This window comes from Mustela erminea, chromosome 1 (assembly GCF_009829155.1).
Source record: "Mustela erminea isolate mMusErm1 chromosome 1, mMusErm1.Pri, whole genome shotgun sequence".
NCBI lineage: Eukaryota > Metazoa > Chordata > Mammalia > Carnivora > Mustelidae > Mustela > Mustela erminea.
The window spans coordinates 3,614,695-3,635,943 of NC_045614.1; the positions used below are offsets into that span (position 1 = coordinate 3,614,695).

Consider the following 21,249-nt stretch of genomic DNA (forward strand, 5'->3'; position numbering starts at 1 on the left):
GCTTTTTTGGCTTCCTTTAATACCTGCATAAAGTCCCTGAACGCTCAAAGCGCTGAGGGTCATGTTGTGCGAGCAGTGGGACCTTTTGTTTTGAGTTTGCTCAGTGACAGCAGTGAATGCTGTCGCTTCCGCGCCTCGTGCAGGTGCCTGGTACTCTGTACCGGAAGGCGCTGGGACTGACTGTCCCCAGGAGGAAGCCTCCTCAGGGCTGCCTGGGGCTGGGGTCGCTGCTGGGGTCCCCACCCTGCTCCCGCTGTTGGGCCGTCTGGGAGGAGCCCTGTGGCTCCCGGACCAGCAAACTCTGCCCACGTCCACCGCGGACCTCGGGGGTCCCGAGCCCAAGAGTAGAAAGGCAGCCTGTGACCGTCCTGGTTTGCTGAGCCATCTGGGGTTCCCTCCTCCTGGAGGGTCATGGCCATCTCCGGGGAACTCAGCCACCTGCTGTGGCTCGGTACGGCCACGGTCCCTTCTCGGAGCGGGGACGGCCCTGGGCCTGCTGGTCCACACTGCGCTGTCGTCCCTCCCGGGTTGGGCACACGTGCAACGAGGGACCCCACCCCGTGGACCAGACCGGCTCTAGACCCTGGGCCGTGTCCTCTCAGGGCCTCAAGGTTGGCCCAGCTCCCAGGGCTCAAGGAGGGAGTGCCAAGGGCTCCCCACAGTGATGGAGCCGCAAGGGTCAGGACTGGCCTGACGCCGTGATGTGTGTTCGGGTGCCCCAGCCGGCAGGGGGTGGAGGCTGGGCTTGAGTGTGTGAGGGGCTCTGCATTATGCTTGCAGACTTGTCCGGTCACACGGGACACATGTCCCTAGCATAGTTCGGCCAGGCCTCAGGCCTCAGTTGACCATGGGCATGCCTGCCTCAGGCTTTGTGCAGGATGAGGATGGCGTTCGTGGGAGCAGCTGGGACTTTGGGAGTCAGGACTGGCTCTCCCGCTGGGGGGAAGTCTCTGAAGTGGGCAGCAACTTGGGGTGGCTCCCTTCCACGGCAGCAGCCCCGCGGACATTGAGCTCAGGGGTGTGGACCTTCCAGGTGCTCTCGTGCACTCCCGTTGGTGAACTTGGGGGCCGTACGGTGTGCTCCCCAGCTGAGCAGGCCTTTCAGATCTAGAGCTGGGCGGATGGGTGCTTGGCTCTGGCTTAGCCCACTCTTCCAAAAAGCTGCGGGAAGAGCCTCCGCTTGGAGGGGAAGTCCCTCCCATTCTTGGGGGAGGGGAGAGGCTCATGTGCTGGGGAGACCTCTGGCTGGGACCCTCAGCCCCGTCTGTGTGACTGTCACCTGCTCCGTTCCAAGGTTCCTTGAGGCCCAGGCATGTGAGGGGCTCGAGAGAGTCCCATGGGTGAGGCCCCTGCCCTGGGCCTGTGCCGGTCCCTGTGTCAAGGACAGAGCACCGAGCACCCAGATGTCATTTCTGGTCTCCGGCTTGTCCCCTAAAACGGTGCTCTGGGTGTGCATCCCCATGGTTTGCCAGAGTCCAGGGGCCTGGCATGTTCCCTTTTGCCAGCAGAGCCTCTTGCTGGGGAGCGAACCCACAGTAAGTAGGTCCCACTGTCCTCAGGCAGGGGCAGAGCTCAGCTTGATTTCCATTCGAGAGGTTGGCAGATCAGGGCTGAGGGAGTGTTGAGTTTCCTTCGAGAACAAAGCTGTTGATCAGAAAGTACCATTTACACAAATAGGGCAGGCCCGGTGCCCTTTCCGTAAATTAGTAGAACAACCGACTTGACATGCCTCGCCACTGCCACCGGCCTGTGAGGCTGATGTCCTGGGCCCCCCGCCACCCCTCCCCATCTCTCCCCTCCATGTCCCCCTCTGACATCATATCTCTCCCCCCACCTTGTGCAACAGCACCCCAGCATCTCCCCGCTCTGTCTCTTCCCCGCCCCATCTGTTGCCCCCGGTGCCTCCCTCCGACGTCTCCTCCCCACCTCCGCATCCCCCCACCAGCACGCCCCCCCCCCCATCCACAGGCTGCTTTTCGCTGCAGGGGCCTGCCGAGCCCAGCCTCTGGAGGGCAGAAATGGTTTTGTCCGTGGAGCAGAGCGTCTGTTAGGGGCTTGCCTCAGCCAGATTACTGTTCCTGGGGTGCAGGCGGCAGCGGCGGGGGCTAGGGAGCAGTCAGGCCTCCTCCAGGCGGAGCAGGGTGATGGCTGGGACAAGGAGTGCCGCGGGCCCCTGCGCTGCTCAGGACCTGGGGCACGAGCCAGGCCAGGGCAAGCATCCCTCCTACTTGGGACCAGCGGAGCCTCTTGAGAAACGCCGGATGTGTGCTGGCCGAAGACAGGAAGAAGATGGGGGGCAGTGGGGAGAGGTGGGAAGGGCCGGGGGCCTGGCCCAGAGCCTCGGCAGGCTGACCAACTGATCCCGGGTTCTCAGGAAGCCCTCGGCCCCGGGCAGACCAGATGGCCTCTGCTTCCATGACGTCTCGCCCCTGAGAAGCCGGGACACACGAGGGCCTGAGCCAGCGTGCCCATTCTCCAGTGCGGCAGGCCAGGCCCGAGGCTCCGGGGGAGACAGTGTTCCCGCCTTCTCCAGTTTACGGGGGCGGCGCATCCTCCACTCGCGGCCCTTCTCCATCATCAGAGTCCGCAGCGCCACAGTGACCCTCCCCCAACCGCAGCCGGGAAGGAGCCTGGGCTTCTATGGATCCGAATCCCCGTTAATGCACTGGGCGCATTGGGGTCCCCCCCTTGGGCCAAGATCCTCGGCCACGTCTGCAGAGTCTCTGCTGCTTTTCGCAGTCGGGAGCTGGGACCGGGGCCTATCTGGGTCCTGAAATTCGGCCCGACATACCGTAGCGCATTCACTTTGCCGGATGTCCCCTCCCCGAGTTAGGAGGCCGCTGCGGCCACGCCTCCCTCCCTGACCTGCCCCATTGGGCACCCCATAGTGGCGGCCCTCCGCAGCGGCCTCCCGGCCCGTCTGGCTCCTGCCCTCTGCTCAGGTTTGACCCTCTTCTCCACGTTTGCTGGTCAAGGTGGCACTTTCTAGAAATGGTGCGGGCTGCCCGCAGGAACCCTGGAAACATACAGAGCCCAGATCCCAACCTCCGTCTGCCACACTCCCCAGCAAGGACGCTGGGGGCGGGCCCCTGCGCCCCCCACCCCGGTCAGGAGCCTAGAAGCACAGAGCAGCTCTTCCCGGCTGCCTGCTCACTCCTTGTTCCAGAAGGCCCTTGGAGCAGCTGCCGAAGCAGGACGGGGGCCAGGGGCTGCCCTGAGGCTTGGGTGTGGCTGGTCTTCCGCTGGGCAGGGGGACGCAGGGGGACGTGGTAGCCGCAGGGGGACGTGGTAGCCGTTTGAACTTGCTGGAAGCGTGTGTTTTGGGGGGGGGCACTTCTTGCCTCTGCCGGTGGGGAGGAGGGGTTCTCAGGAGAGTGCGCAGCTGCGAGCCGCAGCTCCGACCTGTCTTTCCTCTCTCCCCACAGAAGACGGGAGGGGCAAGCTGCGGCCGGCCAAGGCCAGGAGCGACAGGAAGAAGAAGAGCTATGGTCCTCCACACCCCCACCACCCCCTCTTGCCCCAGCTGCCGCCGCCCCCACCCACCCAGTTCCCCGCCGAGGAGGCGCCCCGGCCGCTGCCCCCGTTGGAGCCCCCGGTACTGGCCCCGGGCCCCGTGCCCGCTGAGGAGAACCCCCTGCCGCCACCTCTCAACGTCGTGCCCCCCGAGGCACCTGGCGAGGAGCCAGAGGTGAAGCCGCGCCCCATCATCCCCATGCTGTATGTGGTGCCGCGGCCCGGCACGGCGTGTGACAAGGGCCGCGTGTCCTGCCAGCAGGACTTTGAGCACTTTGCCCAGAGGGGCCCCACCTGGAAGGAACAGGCGGCCCCCATGGAGCTGACGGGTCCCGAGGAGGAGAGCGGAGCCGGCGAGGTACAGGTAGGAGGGCTGCCGGCAGGGGGCCCTGAGGCTCGGGGGTCCTCTCTGCCCCGTGCTCCCACCCTGGCCCTGTTCATCGGAAATGGCCCCCGTGGTTCCCGGCCATCCCTTTTCCAGGGGCCTTGACCCTGCGGGCAGGGACACAGGTCTCTCGCTTTGTCCTGATGGGCCGGGCTCCGCAGTCGCAGCCAGGCCCTCTGCACACGCTGCCTCCTCTGCTTCCAGGCCCCGTCCACGTTTTCCAAACTGAAGATGGAGATCAAGAAGAGCCGGCGCCACCCCCTGGGCAAGCCGCCCACCCGTTCCCCGCTGACCGTGGTCAAGCAGGAGGCCTCGAGTGATGAGGGTGAGGCCCCCGGACCCCCACCCCCTGCAGGACACCTGACCCAGTGGCCCCTGCTTGGCCTGCAGTGCTCCCTGCAGCCACGCCCAGGCCGCCCTACAGAGACACCCCAGGGCATGACCCCCCTTCTTGGGGGCTGCGCTTCCCACCTTGGGGTGCTTGCTTTGCTTTGGCCCCTGGGCCTGAAATGGACACCATGACCTGTGGGGGGCTCAAACCACAGCCTGCAGCCTGGAGCCCGAGACCACAGGTGCCGTTTACCTTTGTGTGCCTTGGTTTCCCTGTCTGGAAGATGGGGGCTGCCAGTCCTGCGAGGCGTCCTGCCGGGAAGGCGCGCCGCATGGTGGTGAGCCCGCGGCGGGTGCCGGGAATGCCAGGTTGGGTTGTTGTGCGTAGCTGTTTGTGCCTGTGCTCCGGCCACGCCCCGGCTCTCACGTTCTGTGAGAACCTCTCCTGTCCCCGCTGGAAGCCCCCTGCTCCAGGCCTGGGATGGCCGCCCCCCACTCCCGTGGGCCCTGTGCGTCTGTGTCCCTAGCTGGCCCCCGGGCGGGCAAGGATCGTGCCGTCTCTCACGGGCTCGGAATCTGCTGGGGTGCTGGGTGCAGAGGAGGCCCCCGGGACGCTACAGAGCGGGCCAGCGAGCGAGGGAGCTGAAGGGCGTGCCTGTGCCCTGCCTACCGGTTGCACCCCTGCCTCAGGCTTTGAGAAGTGACCTGGGGTTTGAGAATCGAGGGGCTGGGTGCACGTGAGGACTGCCCTGTGGACATGTCCTGGCTCTGCGACCCAGGCCCATGTGTGGGAGCAGCAAGGCGGCTGCTCCCTGAGACGCGTGTGACCTGGCCGCCTGCTCGCCTGGGCTCTTCCCGGTGGCCCTAGCTGCCCATGGGGAGGTGGGAACAAAGGCGATGTGGAGCTGGGGCCGGGATGCTGCGGAGAGCAGAGCCACGGCCTCTTGCAGAAAGCCTGCTAAGCCAGCTTGCTTTCCATGTACGCTGCCCGTGGAATTGGCATGTCATCTGGACAGCTCCTTTCATTCTGAATCGGCTTTGAGGGCTAGGGTGAAGAGGGGTTCGGGAGGCGCCTGGGATCTGCAGGGCCAGAGCCCCAAGAGGAGGGGGAGTTCGCGGGAGGGCCAGACGCACCAGAGCCCTGTAGGCAGCTGAAGGCTGTTGGTATTGTTTCCAGAAGGTGCCAGAAGGTGCCTCTGAGGCCTCCCACACGCCCACTTTGTGGGCCCCTTAGATGAAGCTGTGGCTCTTCTCTGTGAGACCCCCAGGAGCCCCAGAGCCCAGTGTGTGTCATGTGATCTTTGGTGCCAGAAGGCAGGCCAGCAGCTCTTGTTACCTGCAGGGGGCCTAGGCCTGTGTGGGGCCTCCTCCGGCTGAGCAGTCTTGTCCTTGAGTCTGGCCCAGCCCCTCGGGGCATAGAAGATCTGCATGTCCATCCCCAGGGGTCTGCGGTGACCGCCGTCTCCCTCTCGGGCATCCCGAGTCCCAGGGCTTTCTCTCTCCACTGTGCCTTGCTGGCCTGGCGGCTGTGAAGGTTGGGGCCTCGGGAGTGAGCACCCCGCTTCTCGGGGTGGCTCAGCCCCGTGTCCTCAGGAAACACTGCAACGGGACTTGGGGACATTGGGGCATGGCTGGCTGGGACATGAGACCAAGCGCGGTGGCAGATAGCAGGCAGGGTGGGGGGTCGTCTCATTTGTGGCAGTCCCCGCGCGTGCCGGAGTGACATTCCCCCACCTCCTCCCCGGCCGTGCTTCTCTCGGCTCTGTTGAGGTCGGGGACCTGTCACCACCGATGCTCACAGCAGTACCGGGCCGCAGGGCAGGGAAGGAAGGGTCCCCTGGGCGTCCAGCCATGCCGAGGTTTCTCTCCGCCCTCTCCCGCCCTCCTGTTTCCCTCTAGAAGCTTTCCCTTTCTCCGGGGAGGAGGACATGAGTGACCCCGAGGCCTCGAGGCCTTTGCTCTCCCTGCAGTGGAAGAACAAGACTGCCAGTTTCCAGGCCGAGAGGAAGTTCAATGCCGCGGCCGCGCTCGCCGAGCCCTTCTGCGCCATCTGCACCCTCTTCTACCCCTACAGCCAGGTGGGTGCTGGGCGGCTGCGGGGCGGGCAGTGGAGACCGAGAACACAGGTGGCCGGGCTGTGGGGGGCAATGGGCGGGAGCCCTGGGCATTCGGGGGCACATGAAGCTGAAGGCAGGTAGGGAGAGCCCGGTATCTTGCGTTTTAGCAGGAAGGGACTTCTCAGTGGGCCTGGAAGTGGGGCCGCTGGGGGTGGGGCGGGGCCTTGGGTGGCCAGGAGCAGCATGGGGCTGGCCACGGTGGGCCCAGCCGCAAGGCAGAGCGGGGGTAGGGTGGGGGGCAGGGCAAGCACCCTAACACCACCCAGGAGCCCCAGGGCACCTCTGGCGAGCCAGGCACTAGTTCTCAGCGTGGCCTCACTCTGTCCCATTTCCCAAGTCAGGGACCTGGGCTCTCCCTGCCTTCTGTCTCAAGCCGTCACCCACCAGATCCTGCCCCCTTAACCTCTGGTTCCTCCCTGCACACCCCCCCCGCCCCCGTGACCTGCCTTCTAGCTCTTTTCTCCCTCCCCTGCCCTGGCAGGAGCCCTTCCTGTTGGTGCCCCACTGAGCCCTGGGCACATGTTCGGGAGGCCACACTGGCCATGTGGTTCCTGGCTGGAGAACCCCAGGCTCACCACCGGCCTCAGAATCAGTATGTCCCCACGGCTTTCCTCTGCCCTGGGATTGGCCCCGCAGCCCCACCCGTCACACACACAGTGACAGTGTGCTCCCTCCGGACCCCCAGGGTCCCCACCACCCACCCACTCAGCCCCTTGCCTTGCCAGACAGATTTCTGTTCATTCTCTGAGTCTGCTCAGCTGTCGCCTCTTCCATGAAGCCTTCCTGGACCTGCTGTCCCCGGGCACGGCCCTCTCCAGGCTCTCCCGCCCACCTCTGCTCTTGCTCCCGTTCTCTGTTTATAAGCCCCTCGACTGTGAGTCCCTGGAGGACAGGACTCAGTCTCCAGGCTCCTAGCCCAGTGCCCACTTAGCTGAGTCGCCCCGAGGTCTGTGCCCCGAGCTGGGGGAAGCATGCTTGTCCTAAGGACGCTGTTGCTTCATGCTGTGTGGGGTACCGTCTCCAGGCAGACAGGACAGAACAGTTGCCTTCTCTAGGCGTGACCCTCTTAGGGCTGCTGGCTGTCAGGGTCTGGGGACTCCGGCCCGAGATGCGAATCTCCTTGAGTCCAGTGGCTGTTTCATGTGCCCACAGTCCAGTGTGGGCTTCTGCTGTCACAGCTCTCAGAGTCAGGGACCAGGCCTCACTTGCCCCATGAAGGGGACAAACGTCGTGCCTGGACATTCTTCCTGACGGGAACCAGCCATACCCTTAACCCCAGATGCCAGGCGGGGCGCCTCCAGCAGGGCTCTCCCCTCCCGGCTCAGGAGCAGTGCAGCTGTTCCTCTGGCGGTGTCCTGAGACGGGCCTGGAGGGTGCAGGACCTGGGTGCCACGGGCAGGACATTTTCATCATCTCTTCATGAGATGGCATCTGGGGGCTTAGTGAGGCCTTTACGGGACATACGGCAGAGGTGGCGAGAACTCGCCGTATAGATTCACAGGTGAAACAGTGTCAGTTATGGTCAGGATCACACGAACACACGGAGCAGGGGTGAGGGGTGGGCTGGGGGCCACTGGTCTTGTGGGCCGGCTGGGCTGTAGAACACACAGGAGCAGACCTCTGAATGTTCTGGCAGTGGGAACGGCACATGCAAAGGCCCTGGGGTGGGATGGTGCCTGGCTCCTGGGGTGTTAGAGGTCGAGCGAGGAGGCTGGTGTGGTTGGAGCAGCTTGATCGAGGGCCATGTGCCAGAGTGTGACCCTAAGTGGGAGAGTTTTCAGTGGGGGAGGGGGAACAGGTCTGACTGTTCGAAGACGATCTCTTGAGGGATGTTGGGTCGGGGAGGAGGGCTAGGAGGGTGGGATGAGGCAACTGCAGGGCAGAGTGAGAAGCAGGCCAGGGCTGCTTGGGCTGAGTAGAGGGCAAGTCAAGGACGGCCACCGTGCCCAGCCTGCTTTGCCCGTGTCGGCTGTCCTGCCCACCCCGACGGACTCCTCTCTGAGGGCAGCTCCCTCCTTTTCCTCCTCCAGTCCCTACAGACCGAGAAGGAGGCTCCCCAGGCCTCCCTCGGGGAGGGTCCCTCGGCTGCTCCGCCTTCCAAAAGTGGCCAGAAGACTCGGCCGCTGGTCCCCGAGATGTGCTTTACTGCCAGCGGCGAGAACACGGAGCCCCTGCCCGCCAACTCCTACATCGGAGACGACGGGACCAGCCTGCTGATAGCCTGCGCCAAGTGCTGCCTGCAGGTCCACGCCAGTGAGTGCCGGGGCTGGGCCGGCGGCCGGGGAGCGGACAGCTGTGGGCTCTGCGGCCCCTCCCCGAGGGGCTCCCCTGCTTCACCCTTCACAGGCGGCGGGGGTGGCGCTTGGGTCTACAGAGCCAGCAAGCCCCTTCCCTGGGTTGCCGTCTGGGGGCTGTCACAGGACCTCGCGTCATGGAGTGGCCTTCCCCCTGGCCGAGTCTGATGATTCCACTGAGGCCTGTCCGCCCCTTGGGCTCTGGCCAGCAGCAGGAAGGAATGCGGTGTCTGTTCCTCGTTTCAGAGTGCCGCGACACTGTCGAACTGTGCACTTTGGGGCAGGAGTCAGATGGTAAAGGTGAAATTCTGGAGCAGTCCAGGGCTCCAGCCTCCCTCTGCTGTGGGCGACCACCCTCTCCCAGAGCCTGAGGGCTGCGTTTGGCCCAAGACGAGGAAGTGGGCATCCGCCCCTTCTCAGGCCTGAGTCGTAGCAGCTGCGAGCTCGAGCTCCTGGGGCCGGAAAGAAGCTTCTGGAGCGGTCCAGCTCCGTGGGCTGCCCCGTGGAGGAAGGCAGCCACAGATCTCCACCAGCCCCTGCAGAGGCCTGCCCAGAGCTCATATTGTCCCCAGGCCAGGGGCCTGTTTGCTCTGCCTTGCTGGGTGGGGGCGTGAGATGTGCTCCTGGGCCGGTAGGCCCAGGCCTAGCCCACCCTCGGAAGGGGCCTGAGTAGGGCTGCGTGGGTGCGCTGGGCCAGAAGGCAGAGGTCTTGACCGGGCCCTGCGGGGAGGTGGAGCCCCTCTTCCTCCAGGAGTCCGGCCCCCACTAGGCCTAGAGCTTGGCTTAGTGTCCCCAGGGCTTGGAACGGGGCCGGGTTCCAGCTCTCGCACACTTTGCTGTCCCTCGGGGCCTCTGGGGCACACAGCAGAAGGCTACCTCTCTGCCGCCCTGCCGTCTCCCTGTGTTCCCCCTGGGGCCCTCTGTCTCTGGCTGTGGCCCACTGCAGCTGGCAGAGCCCCTGTTTGCCAGGTGATGGGACCCCAGGTGGCCGAGGATACTGTCGGATGGTGACCTAGGGCATGGCCTCTTGACCCTCTGCCCCCAACCTCCCTGCCCCTCTGCCCATTTCTAAACCAGGACCAAGGTCCTAAGTAAACCCACATCACCCAGGGCCTCCAGTTTCTGGCTTCCTGAGCAGTGACTCTGCCTGAACACAGGGCCCGGCTGGCTCAGCTCAGCCGTCTGAACCGCAGGACCGTGAGGCGCACCTTGCACCGTGCACGCCTGCATGGCCGCTTCCCCGGCTTGCCGGCCTCCCCTGGCCTGCAGAGCCTGGGCCTTCTCTGTTGGACTGGAGCCAGCAAGGGCTGCCCAGGAGGGGGCCTGCTCACCCTCGCCCTACTTGAGTTTCAAAGGAGCGGTGTCCAGACCGTTCCCGCTGTGCGCAGTGGCCTGGATTCAGGGAGAGAGCGCTGCTGCCGAGTTGCAGAAGGGCCCTGTGGGCTCCGTGTGCGCCCCGCCTCAGTGGCCCCCTCCCCTGTCCTGCAGGCTGCTACGGCATCCGCCCCGAGCTGGTGAACGAAGGCTGGACGTGTTCCCGGTGCGCGGCCCACGCCTGGACTGCGGTACCGCCCCCCGGCAGCTGGTGGTGCTCTGGGAGCCCTTGAGGCCTGGGGATGGGGGGAGCTGGGCCCGGGACCCCGGGGACCTCAGGCTGGCCGCCTCGCCTCTCCTGGTCTCCGTTACCTTCACCTGGACAGTGCGGGGGTGGAGCCCCCCGCCCCGTCCCGTCCGCGGCCGCTAGGAGGAGCTGGAAGGACTGTGGGCCGCAGGGCAGAGAGGCGGCACCCTGCGCCCCTCACCGTGGGGTCGTCTGGTTCCCACAGGAGTGCTGTCTCTGCAACCTCCGGGGAGGAGCCCTGCAGATGACGACCGACCGGAGGTGGGTGGCAGGGGCCTCTCCTGGGTGTGTGGCCTCGGGCCCTGAGGGAATGCAGGGGGGACCAGGAGGAGCCGCTGGCCCAGAATGCCCCTTAAGGTCCTGTAAGCCCCGCAGGGGCTGTGAGGTGATCCCAGGGCCCAGGGGCGGGGTTCCTCCCGAGTCCTGACCCCAGCCTCCCGCCGCAGGTGGATCCACGTGATCTGCGCCATCGCCGTCCCCGAAGCGCGCTTCCTGAACGTGATGGAGCGCCACCCCGTGGACATCAGCGCCATCCCTGAGCAGCGGTGGAAGCTGGTAGGTGCCCCGTGTCTTGCCCGGGAGTGCAGGGCAGCCGCCCGGGAACCGGGTGCCATCGAGTCTGGTTTGAAGGTGCCCCAGGTCCCTGGCTTCCGGGGTCTCTGTGCAGAGACGTCTGTGGCCCAGCCAAGCAGCGTGCACAGCTCGGGCCTTCTGGCGCCCCAGGCTGGTCTTGTTACCAGGAGCTCTATGCTCCGCCTCCCGGCGCCCCAGGCTGTGGTCCTGCAGCCGGCAGAGCATGGCTTGCTCACCAGGCCCACCGGCCTTGATGCATACAGAACCGCCACCGCCCGGCCCCTGCGGCCACCTTCTGCTCTGTGCATCCAGGAGTTTTTGAGTGGGGTCACACAGGATGTGTCCTTTGGGGCCCGTCCCCGTGGCTGTGTGTGACGTCCTCGAGGTGTGTCTGTGCGGCAGCTGATGGCAGCATTGGCCTCCTGTGGCCGAGTGAGACGCTCCGTGTGGCCACGCCGCATCCCGATTCCTTCCTCCGCGGGTGGGCGTGTGGCCCTTTCTGTGTCCCGGCCACTGCAGATGAGGCTGCCGTGGGCACCGGGAGGCAGATGCCTCCCAGAGATGCTGTTTTCGTTTCCTTTGGGTCAGTCCCTTATTGTGGAATTACTGGATTGTGTGGTGGTTCTATTTTTTTAACTTTTTTTTTTAAGTCCTCTCTGCAACCCATGCGGGGCTCGAACCCACAACCCCGAGACGGAGAGGTGCATGTCCTACCAATGGAGCCAGCCAGGCGCTCTTGCTGGTTGTACGTGACTTCCTGAGGACTCTCCATGCTGTTTTCCCGCGTGGCCGCACCCGTTTGCGCTCCCACCCGCAGCAGGGGTGCGGATGATTTGAGCTGTCCTGGTCCGGCCAGGGGTGAGGCCGCATCTCAGTGCGGCTCGGGTTGCTCTCCCCTGCGGTGAGGGACGGTGAGCGTCTTTCCATGTGCCCGTTGGCCACCTGTCTGCGCCGTCTGTGGAAAAATTCCTGTGTACGTCCTTTGCTAATTTTTAACTCGGGGGTTGCTTTTCTTCGCCGTGGAGTTGTAGGAATTCCGTAGCTGGCCCCGCCGAAGCACATGGTCCTGCCCTCCACAGGGAGGACGCAGTTAGCCTCGGGCGGAGTGTGGCCTCAAGGGGCTCGTGCCACCTCCTAGCCAGTGGTGGTCACCCTGGGGCAGCAGCCAGAATGGGCAGAGCGTGACTGTGAGCAGGCCAGTGGCCTGCCGCGTGACATTGGATGGATCCCTTGGCCCCTGTGGACCTTGGCCTTCCCATCTGTACACTGGGCCGCTCTTGGCCACCTGCGAGGCTGCCAGCATGAACTGGGCCCGACCATCTAGCATGGGGTCAAGCCATCTGCGGCCCAGCTCCTGCTCTCAGGTCTGTCCCTGTCCTGCCTGGTGAGCTCTGCTGTGATAATGTGTGCGGGGGGCCTGACACCCAGGGACGTGTCTCGGGCCTCTGACAGCATCCGGCGGCTTTTCCCCCGGTTTTCCCCAAGCCTGGGGCACCCCAGCTGTTCCTTGGGGCCGAGGGCAAGCACGCGCTAGAGCGGGCTTCAACCAAGGGAGTCCCTTGGGGGTGTGGTGCTCAGAGCCCACGGGCATGGGGCCCTCTGGCAGGGTCGAGTGGGCAGCTGGAGGGAGCCCGTGTGGGAGGGGCGGGGGGCCTTGGCCGTGGAGCAGGGGGTGGGCAGCGCTGGTCCCGCCAGGTGCGGATGGGCGGTGAAGAAGAGGCCGGCAGCCGGCGGAGGCTCCTGCAGGAGCACGTGCGTCAAAGGCTCCATTATTCAGGTGGGGTGACGGTGTGTCGCGTGGTGTCCGTGATAGACCGTCCCTCCCAGACGCTTTATGGATCATCTGACATTTCCAGCTTGCAGCCTCTTCATTACCAGCACTTGTAACGATGAATTAAAAATCCTTCTACACGAGGCTCACTTGTACTGCCTAATGGAGCCTCGCAAGGAAGCCGGCAGTTAACTCCTGCTTGCCCAGCTGCCCTGGCCGCCGTCTCAGGGATGGCCACTCCTGGTCCCCATCTGTCTGTCCCCAGGACTACCAGGCCTCCGGCCCTGGGCACTGCGGGGTCCTGGCTAGCAGGGTGGCCTAAACGCAGATTACCTGTTGGGTTCGCCGGATTGTCCCCTCCGGCCCTGGGCACTGCGGGGTCCTGGCTAGCAGGGTGGCCTAAACGCAGATTACCTGTTGGGTTCGCCGGATCGTCCCCCGCACTCGCCCTCATCACCAGGCTCGGCTGGTCCCCAGAGGAACGTTGGAGTCTGGTGGGGACTCCTGAGGGGGAAGGATCAGCCTGTGAGAGTGGGAGAGGCAAGGCTGCTGGGGGCCAGACACTTTGAATCCATTCTGCTCTCTTGCCGGCCCGGCTTCGAGGTGGAGGCCTCACTTCAGTCCACACAAGGACTCTGGGCAGGCGCAGGGGAGTGGGTGTGAGGGGTGGGCTGAGGACGTGGGACCTGGTGTGTGTGTTTTCGTGGGGGGGGGGGGTCTTCAGGTGGAGCACCCTCCCTGGCCAGTGTCACCCCACACAGTGGCCCCCAGCTCCCCCTGACCGCTGCTCTCCACTGATATCTGCCGCCCCCCTGCACCCCCTTGCCCCCCAGCACCGGGGGTCCTGCCAGGTGGCGGGGGCGGGAGGGCCTGGCCCTTGTTCTAACGAATGCAGAAACTCAGCGAGGAGTTGCCACCCATGGGCTGAAATGCCTGGTGCTGTCAGGCATGGCCACGGGTTCCCCTGGCTTTCCTCGGTGGGGTCCAGCCTGGCGGCGGCGGGCACAGCAAGGCTGCTCGGTGGCCCCACTGGCTTGGTGGCGGGACCCCCCGCTCCCTGCCCTGGGGCTGCTGCATGTCTTCTCGCCTTCCCACCTGTGCGAGGAGGCCCAGTCCTGGAGGGTTAACGCCGCTCCCGCCTGCGGTGTCCGTGCCTGTCCCCGCAGGCTGGCGGGGATTAGGTATCGACAGTTTAATAACGAGATCTCATTGCCATCGATCCGTGCTGGGCGCGCTCCTGCGGCGCCCTGTGCTGAGCTGCTTATCTGGCTTTTGAACATGGTTTACAGAGCGATAAAGGCCCGCTGAGTAAATGCTCAGAGTGACGGCGTGGGGACTGTTGGGGGGGGGCTGTCCCACAGTGTGTGCCCGGTGTGGGGGTGAGGAGCTCCCTCGTGGAGGAGGCCACTCCACGGTGCCCTGTATTAAAAATTGAGGTAGAATTTCTTATTATCAAGTACACAGTTTAGTAGCTTTTTAAATACATTCCCAGAGTTGGGCAACTATGGCCAATATTTAGTTCCAGAACATTCCATCTACCCAAAAAGAAATCCTGTCCCCATCAGCTGTCACCTCCCCTCCCCCAGCCCCCACCCACACGAGCCCCCTTCCAGTCCGTGGAGGAGCCTGGTCTGGGCGTGTCACACGCGTGGACTCACACCCCCTATGGCCTCCTACGTCTCGTTCTCTTCCTGAGCGTCATGGGCTCGGGGTCCGTCCCCGGGGCGGTGCGTGGGGGCCTCGCTCGGGCGGCTCAGGGACGTGCATGTGGCCGGCTCCTCAGCGCCTGTCCGAGGCAGCCCTGCAGAGAGGGCGTGTGGAAAAGAGTCCACAAGTGTTTCCGGGGGAGGCCCCTGGCTCGGTTCGGGGGACTCTCCACGAAGGGCGAGACCCCCGGCCACCACACGGTGCTCTGCGGACTTTGCCCCCCGTGCCTCTGCCTCGCCTACCGCGGGGGCCGCTGCCTTGCCGCCCTGGATGCCGAGGGCCTTTCCGGGGAGACTCCCAGCCCGTTTCCTCTGCTGCTGTCCCCCAGAAGTGCGTGTACTGCCGGAAGCGCATGAAGAAGGTGTCGGGCGCCTGCATCCAGTGCTCGTGCGAGCACTGCTCCACGTCCTTCCACGTGACCTGCGCCCACGCCGCCGGGGTCCTCATGGAGCCGGACGACTGGCCCTACGTCGTCTCCATCACCTGCTTCAAGCACAAGTCAGGGGGCCACCCCGTGAGTGCCCCGCCCGCCCCCGCCCTCCGCCCCCAGCCTCCGCCCGCGCTGACGCAGCCTGTCCCCTCCCGCCCCCAGGCCCAGTTCCTGAGGGCCGTGTCCTTGGGCCAGACGGTCATCACCAAGAACCGCAACGGTCTCTACTACCGCTGCCGGGTCATCGGCGCCAGCGCGCAGACCTTCTACGAGGTGAACTTCGACGACGGGTCCTACAGCGACAACCTGTACCCGGAGAGCATTACTGTGAGCGGCGCGGGGAAGGGGGGGCACGGGCGAGGGGAGGGGGGCCCCCCACTCTGCAGGGTGGGTTCTGCACACACACACAGTGGAGGGAGGTCAGGTCCAGACAAGCTCGCAGCCTGGCGGTCCCTGTGCCCACACGGCGACCGTGAGAGTTGGGGCCCGGCCCGCCACCTCACCCTCGCTGCCAGCACTGGCCCTTAGACGGATGAGCATGCCCAGTGCGGTGTGGGAGCCGCCGGCCGCCCCCCCCCCGGAGGCCAGGGCGCCCGGGGCCTCACCTCCCACCGCCTTCTTCCCTTGCAGAGCAGGGACTGCGTCCGGCTGGGACCCCCGCCCGAGGGGGAGTTTGTGGAGCTGCGGTGGGCCGACGGCAACATGTACAAGGCCAGGTTCATTTCCTCCGTGACGAGCCACGTCTACCAGGTGAGCGGGCCCTGCTCTGCGGGCGGTGCTGGGGGCGGGGGGCCCTGGCCAGCTCCTGCCCGGCCAGCACACGCGGTCAGGCCTCGTTACACCTGGGAGCCGGGGGTCTCGTTGGCCGCCGTTTTCCCCAGAGAGGTCTTCCGCTTGTGCGTGTGGGAGATGACACACAGAACGTGAATTTACCAGGTTAAGCATTTTTAAGCATAAGGTTCAGTGCCCCTGGTTTTTTTTTTATTTTAACCCGGATGGTTGCGAGTTTCTTCTCACGATGGTGGGAGAGAAATGACCTAGTAGCCGGTGGTCTTGGAGGAGGGGCACCTGCATTCCAGCCGCCCAAGTCGACGGCCGCTCGTCCTCAGCCGATCCGCGCTCTCTGTGTGTGCAGCCCCCAAAGCTCTTCATACCTCACCCCTACACCCCTGTGCCTCTTGCCCTTCCTCGATGAGTTGGGGCGCCCCTCGGGAGGCAGCAGAGGCCATGCCTGACGCCTGCTGCCCTTTGCAGGTGGAGTTCGAGGACGGGTCCCAGCTGACGGTGAAGCGTGGGGACATCTTCACCCTGGACGAGGAACTCCCCAAGAGGGTCCGGTCGCGGCTGGTAAGTGGCCCCCGAAGCCCTCGGTGGTCCTCAGGGAAGCAGCCCTTCTGAAAGGCCTTGACCTCCCCTTCGTCCTGCTCCCCGGAAGGGCACCTGGTCAGTGGCGGGAAGGATAGGTTCCAGGGCCGGTGACAGCCGCACCAGCAGGAGGCAGAACCGCAGGAGCCCGGCCCCGGCCATTGTGCTCGCGGCAGCTGCTTGAGTACAGATCCGGGCCCAGCACGGGCGGCGCAGGCACACGCTTCGGCAGAGCTCATCCCTTTTCAAAAGGAACAGCGAGTCCCAGGGTTGAGAGACAGTCACTGGCCATTTCTCCCAGGCCTTCTGCGCTTGTTTTTCTGAGGTGTTTAATCCGAAGGCAAGGTTCTGGGGCGCGGGCAGCTGTGGCGGTCAGTGAATGAGCTCCAAGTCCGAGCAGGGGTGGGTGCAGGTCGGACCGCTGACCTCCGACTGGAGGTTCCCGCGGGGAAGGATGGGGCTTGCCAGACACAGCGAGGCTGGGCTGCTCCTAGCGGCCGCCATCTGGCGGGACAGACCGGGCTCTGGCCGCCCGCTCTCCCTGGGGCTGGTGGCTGGAGGGCGGGGGCGGCCCCCTGTCTTTGGGCCCCGCCTGCCGGGAGGCGCACACGCAGGACTGGGGGTTCACACAGAGGCAGAAGCGCCGAGCAGCCACCCCGGTCACCACCCGGTATCACTCTCAGAAGGTCCCCGGGAGAGGGAGCCCCCGGGTCAGTCTCTCGGGGCTGCTGTAACGAAGCCCCACGTCTGGGGGCTTACGGTACAGGCGGCATTTCTCACGGTTCTGAAGGCCACGTGTCTGAGGTCAAGGCGTGGGCAGAGTCCGTGACAGGGGACCGCGACTTCCGATTCAGACGCCTCCTCCTGGTGTCCTCTTGTGGCCAGAGGGAGAGGGAGAGCTCTAGGGGGTCCTTTTGATTTAAGGTCACTGACCCCGTTGCCAAAGACCCCCCACTTCTGCTGCCAGTACCTCGGGGGCCAGGCTCAGACAGATAAATTGGGGGGACACAGACCTCGGGTCTGCGATGTGCCACCCACTAACCGCTGTGCTGTCTGGTGTCCTGCAGTCGCTCAGCACGGGGGCGCCGCGGGAGACCGCCTTCTCGGGGGAGGACGTCCAGGCCGCCAAGCGCCCGCGGGTGGGCGCCCCGCGGGCCCCCGAGGACTCAGGGCGTAACCCGGACTGCCTGGCGTTCATGGAGAGCCTCCTGCAGGCGCAGTGCCGGCCCGGGGCCCCGTTCTAGGACAGCCAGCCGCCCGGCGACCCCTCGGCCCAGCAAGGCAGGTGGCGGCGGGCCCTGGCGTTCGCTTGCTGTGAAGTCCTTCCTCGCCTCCCCCGGCCCTGAGAGGCTACCTCCGCGCGCGGCCGCCCCGCTCCGTGGCGACAGGAGCGAGCAGGACGCCGGCGCGCGGCCCGGACTCAGGGAGCAGGGCCACGCGGGCTCTGGGGGGTCCGGCCGGGGACTTGCTACCCTCCCCCCACGACTCAGATCCGTAAACCATGTAAGCTCTTCTTCTCGAAAAGGTGCTACTGCATTGCCTGCCTCCTGAGCAGCCTTTGAGATTGTGACTTCTGTACAGACATCACCTTTGTGAGGCTCTTTCTAGAAATACCTATTGTTTAAAAAAAAAAAACCCGAGAAAAAAAGGAAAACGAAGAAAAGGAAAAAAATCCCCAACGTTGTTTTCTAGATTTGTGGCTTTAACAATGAAGCAAAACGAAACAAAAATGTTCTTTTTCTCAGAACCAAGATACACCGAGGGAGATAAAAGCATCTCGTTTTTTTTTTGTTTGTTTGTCGTTGTTTTAAAACCTCGCTTGTCTCCGTGAGCAGCAGGGAGGCCCGGGCAGGGCGACGGGGCCAGGCACGGTCATGGGCCTGGCCCTTGTCTCCCCACGACTTGGCGAAGGTCCGGGCGGCTGGTCCCGCCTCCTCGGCCCACGCCCCAGCTCTGTGCCGACAGGAGGAGGCTGGTCGCGCGCTTTGGAGGCGACCGTGTCGCGGGGGTCCAGGAGTCCCTCTCTTGTCCGCGCACGCTGTCACAGAATAAACACTCTCTCCTCTGGTTTGCTTCTTCCCCTGGTGAAAACCCACCGCACCGCTGAGGCCTCCAGTGTTTGCAGAAATGCTCCGTGTCCCCAGAGTGTCCCCAGCACCGCCCAGGGGCCCTCCTGTCGCCCTCCTCCCGCTGGGTGGGTGGCAGGCTGCCTGTAGCCTGCTGGGGAGAGACGATGCGGGGCCACGCAGGCCTCCGGGTGGCCTGAGTCTGGCTGTTTCCCTGTGCGGGCGAGGCCTGTGTCCCTGGGCTCTGGCCACCCAGGCACCCCCCACCCCGGCCCCCGGATTGGCTGCTGTCTGCGTGCAGAGGGACGCACACCTTGGACCCCGAGAGGCCAGTGGCACCCTGTGTCCCATTGGGAAGTGTGGATTTGTGCGTCTTGGGGGGCAGCTGGAGAGAACCAGACCCACCTCCGGAGAGCTGGGGGTTGGATTTATGAGAGCGTGCCTGCGAGGGGCTTGGGAACCCCCTGCCCCCTGCCCCGGGGAGCCTTCCCCCTTGCGGGAGGGCCCCTGCTGTCCTGCCCAAGGACCGACAGCATAATTTTGCTTGTGTTAAAAAAAAAAAAAAAAAAAAAAAATTAAAAATTAAAAAAAAGAGTGTTCTGATGGTTACCAGGCCAGAAAGAACTATTATAAGGAGACCGGAAGGAATGTAAATGAGCCGGGAACCTTTCATTTGCTTGGTGGGGGGGCGGGGGGCAGGTGCCCTGGAGCGGGGCGGGGCGGGAGGCCCGGAGGGGAGTCAGCCGGGATATGGGGGTTTCCCCGCCCAGACGCGGCACTGTGTTCATATGTAGTTTGAAAATGCTATTTATATTGTAAAGAGAACAAAAAGCGGGCTGGCCCTCTGGGTCGGGGTTCGGGGGGCCAGACCCAGGGGGTCTTTTTGGGTCTAGGGTGACGTGCAGACAGGCCGCAGCTCAACAGGGGAGACACACGTTTCCTCGCAAAGGTATATCCGTGTCTATGTACAAAAACGAAAAACAAAAAAAACCACCCACTCTGATTTTTCTCCCACCCGAGATTAAGGATGCGCTGTATTTTTGCCTAATTTCCCCTGCCTCTAGGTTCATAATGAATTAAAGGCTCGTGAGCACTGCGAATTACAGCTCACTGTCGTGGCGGTGTCTTCATTTCTGGGTGGGGGTCGGGAGGCGGGGTGGGGGCGGGGGTGGTCCTGGGCCACCTGCTCTCAGACGGAGCCGAGGGGAGGCCGCCCCAGGGGGACGCAGGCTGGGAATGCGGCCTCTCGGCTCCTGCTCGCGGCCTCCTGACCGGGGCCGTTCCTTCCCCAGCCCGTGTCTGTCTGTCTGCCCGCCGCTCATGTTCCCACCGACCCCTCGCCGGAGGCTGTCGGGCTCCACTCACAGGCAGGCTGGGGGCAGCGGTGGCTGGCGCAGAGGGTCCCCTTTGAAAGACAGTCAGCCCTTGCTTGTCTGGGGCCAGTGGCCACCCTCCCACTGCCCTCCTGACCGCCCGCTTCCTGTAGCGTCTGAGCCAAGAGCCCGCCCAGACCGTGGGGTCTCCCAGGCTTGGGATGCTACGGGGCCCCTTCTCTTCACGAGTGACAAGTCCTGGGCCTGTGGCACAGGTGAGGTGGGTCTGAGCCCTGTCCTCTTGGAGCCCACAGGACTGGGAGAGGCAGCCAGTAAGTATGGCTCTTCTGGTGACGCAGGAAGAACAGAACAGGAGAAAGGCGCTGTGTTTGCTCGGGTTGTCCTGAAGGAGACGGGCAGTGTGGCAGGCGGCGGCTGTGAACGCCCCGCGGCAGCTCCGGGCCTGGCCTGCTGGAGGCCCACGTGGCTGGAGCAGAGCCGGTGAGGGCGAGACTGCGGAGGGGGACAGAGAGGAGACGGGACGGGTAGTGCAGCGCCTTAGGGACCCCATGGAGGACCTGGGCTTTGACCTTGAGGGAGGAGGGAGCCCTGAAGGGCGGAGGGCAGGGAAGGGCAGACCTGACGGGCCGCTCACGGGCGCCCTCTCGCGGCTGCTCTGGGGAGGCGGGCGCCGGCTGCTCTCCGCCCCGGGGGGCCGGCCACTGACCCAGGTGGCCTGGCCTGGCCACAGAGGGCCCACGGCCTCTCCCCCTCAGTCACGCGACCGTGCAGAGCCCATGGGGGTTGTGCGGGGCCTGTGCTGGGCCCTGGAGAGAGGCCCGAGGACAAGGGAAACATAGCCGCTGCTTCTCTGGAGTTTGGGGTTCTGAAAAGCACAGGTCAAGCATGGCTGTGACACATGTCCCCATGGACCGGAACAGGCAGAGATGCAGTGCAGCCTGGCGGTCACCATGGCTGTCGGAGAATGGCCGGAAGACTCTAACAGGAGGTGATGTTTAAAGGATCTGGCCTTTGAGGGACGGCCCGTCAGAAGGACCCTGGACGGGTCCCCTGCGTGGTGAGTACACCGTGCGAGGGCCGGGCTCGGGGACCTGTAGCCTGTGCGCCGAGTCTGGCCTTCCACTTGCTTTCTGTAAGTAAAGTTTTATTGGCACACGGCCATTCATTTCGTTGTCATCCTGGGGGGCTCCGGCCCTGCAGTGGCAGAGACCACCCTGCCCGCAAGGACAGATACCGGCAGCTTCTGGCCCCTCCCGGGATACATGTGCTCACCCCAGACCTAGAGCAAGTGGGAGACTGTGGGTGCACGTCCCCTCCGTGGCCACCGCCAAAGCGCTCCCCCGTGGGGGTGGTTGCCTGCCCAGCCTAGACCCGCCCCGTCTCTCGAAGGCCCCCAGTGAGGCCACCTGCACTGCCTAAGCCCCCGCCCCCTCCAGGAGCCAGGGACAGTGAGATGCCGGGTGTCCCCGCCCTGCCCCGCCGTGCAGCTTCCATCCTAGCCACTCAGCAAGCGACAGGGACAGATGATGCCCTCCCAGCAGCCTGCACAGGGGAGAGGCAGGGAGGGTCTCTCCTGCTCACAGCACCAGCCCCAGCGCCCGTTTCCTGTAGAAACACAAAACCCAAGGTGTGTGTGGGAAATGGGGTGTCTGGAGTTGTTCCTGTGGCACCGGCCCTTCCCAGTGGCCCCTGCTGGGCCTGGACCCCCCACAGCTCTGTTGTGGGCCGTGGTCACCAAGGACC

The 21,249-nt window shown here is 64.8% G+C and overlaps 1 protein-coding gene across 8 annotated transcripts in view; it reads left to right on the plus strand.

The window, feature by feature from the left end:
* KDM4B (lysine demethylase 4B) overlaps window positions 1-19,277 on the plus strand; it is a 132,575-nt gene extending 113,298 nt beyond the window's left edge. For 3 of the 8 annotated variants that reach the window (XM_032307124.1, XM_032307085.1, XM_032307135.1), the window contains 11 exons: window positions 3,426-3,877; window positions 4,103-4,223; window positions 6,128-6,306; window positions 8,376-8,598; window positions 10,128-10,204; window positions 10,466-10,521; window positions 10,707-10,815; window positions 14,640-15,068; window positions 15,372-15,491; window positions 15,996-16,088; window positions 17,174-19,277. In XM_032307124.1, coding sequence (XP_032163015.1) covers window positions 3,426-3,877; window positions 4,103-4,223; window positions 6,128-6,306; window positions 8,376-8,598; window positions 10,128-10,204; window positions 10,466-10,521; window positions 10,707-10,815; window positions 14,640-15,068; window positions 15,372-15,491; window positions 15,996-16,088; window positions 17,174-17,350 — 2,036 coding nt within the window. In that variant the 3' untranslated portion in view covers window positions 17,351-19,277. The remainder of the gene's footprint in view (window positions 1-3,425; window positions 3,878-4,102; window positions 4,224-6,127; window positions 6,307-8,375; window positions 8,599-10,127; window positions 10,205-10,465; window positions 10,522-10,706; window positions 10,816-14,639; window positions 15,069-15,371; window positions 15,492-15,995; window positions 16,089-17,173) is intronic. The other 5 variants (XM_032307114.1, XM_032307117.1, XM_032307145.1 and 2 more) reach the window with 5 other exon arrangements.
* Window positions 19,278-21,249: the final 1,972 nt, after the last annotated feature.